Source organism: Neoarius graeffei, chromosome 23 (assembly GCF_027579695.1).
Source record: "Neoarius graeffei isolate fNeoGra1 chromosome 23, fNeoGra1.pri, whole genome shotgun sequence".
Taxonomy (NCBI): Eukaryota; Metazoa; Chordata; class Actinopteri; order Siluriformes; family Ariidae; genus Neoarius; species Neoarius graeffei.
Window position 1 is genome coordinate 27,217,235 of NC_083591.1, and position 1,781 is coordinate 27,219,015.

Sequence of the window (1,781 nt, forward strand, 5' to 3'; positions counted from 1 at the left end):
GCAGGCACTTGCCATATATTAAAGGGGCTTGCAGAGGCCACCGACAGTCCTGTTGGAACTTTCACAGAGTGAAGACTTCAGAATAATGACAGACCAAGAGAAACACCAGTATGCTGTTGCTGCTCTCATGCATCACAACAACCTCCTGCAGTTGGCATTGCACCAGGTTAAGATGTCCAAGGCAGAGTCAAAGAAGAAAAGGAAGAGGAGAGGGAGAAAGAGCTGAGTGAGACCCTGGATAGGAAGGCGACCACAGTTTGGTGTTTATGACAAGCTGATGGCTGAACTCAGAGCTGAAGACCAAGCCTCCTTCCACAACTTCCTGCGCATGCCAGCAGTGATGTTTGATGAGCTGAGACAGAGAGTTGGTCCCAGGATCACCAAGAAGGACACTCGCTTTAGACCGGCCCTCGACCCTGGTATGAAGCTGGCCCTGACTTTGCAACACCTTGCCTCTGGTGACAGCTATGCTTCGCAGAAGTTTGCCTGGAGAGTACCTCACAACACACAGTCACTGGTGGTCAGAGAGGTTTGCCATGCCATACTGGACGAGTACCTGGATGAGATGCTGACCTGCCCCAGTACGCCAGAAGAGTGGAAGGAAGTTGCTGACAGATTCTATCAGAGGTGGAACTTCCCCCATATCCTGGGAGCACTAGATGGCAAGCATGTGGCCATTAGGTGTCCTGCAGAGAGTGGCTCCTTGTACTACAACTACAAGGGGTTCTATTCCATCGTGTTGCTGGCCCTTGTGGATTCTGACTACAAGTTCCTGTGGGCAGATCTTGGAGGCCTGGGATCAGCATCCGATGCCCAGATCTACAACTCCAGTGAGCTGAAACATGGAGCTGAAGAAGACCTGCTTGGGTTTCCACAGCCTATACCTCTCCCACAAGACACTACAGATGTTCCATACTTCTTCATTGGAGATGACGCCTTTGCCCTGAGAGCCTACATGATGAAGCCCTACAGTCTCTGTGGTCTATCACAGGAGGAGCGCATTTTCAACTACAGACTGTCGAGAGCCAGGAGGGTCGTGGAGAACGCCTTTGGGATCCTTGCCAACAGGTTCCAGTTTATTCTTGGCACTATGCAGCACAAGCCAGAGACTGTGAAGCTGATAGTGAAGACCTGCTTGGTCCTTCACAACTTGATGAGGGTCAGATATCCAACACTGCTGGACCAGCCAGAAGGTCCAGAAGAAGACTTTGTGCCTGGTGCCTGGAGAGATGGCTTCAATATGGAAGACACACAGGTTGTTGCAGGCCCCAACACTGCGACCAAGGAAGCCAAGAAGCAGAGGAACCTCATCAAGCACTGGGTCAACTCCTCAGCTGGGGCACTGGACTGGCAGGACAGGATGGTGTAGACCTGGACCCTAGTGTTGCAATGCAGAATGGACTTAATATAGACTATACTTTTTGGTAGACACAACTTTTAGAAACTGAAATATTGTATGTGTAACTTACTTACAATGACTTATTTGTAGATAACAGTAATAATAAAAGTAATAGTGTGTGTCATTTCAAAGTAATTATTTTTACTGATCGCCCTACTTTTTTAGCCAATCTGTTCTAGGCACGATCTCTTTTTCAATTATTTATTTTACTGAGTTCCCGGTCGACCCCTTTTCACGTAACCAAACGTATAAAACAGTATTAATAAATGTCATAGTTTTATTTTGTATTGTTTTTTTTTTTCATTTTTTTATCTTTATTTTTTTTATTTTTTATTTTTTATTTTATTTTATATTTTACTTTGTATTTTATTTTATTTTTTTA

At 45.5% G+C, this 1,781-nt stretch overlaps 1 protein-coding gene across 1 annotated transcript; it reads left to right on the forward strand.

Annotated features, from left to right (window-relative positions):
• The first annotated feature begins 277 nt into the window (after window positions 1-277).
• On the forward strand, window positions 278-1,369 carry LOC132871273 (putative nuclease HARBI1). The gene has a single exon (XM_060905394.1). It carries the CDS (start codon window positions 278-280, stop codon window positions 1,367-1,369), a length of 1,092 nt encoding a protein of 363 aa, XP_060761377.1.
• Window positions 1,370-1,781: the final 412 nt, after the last annotated feature.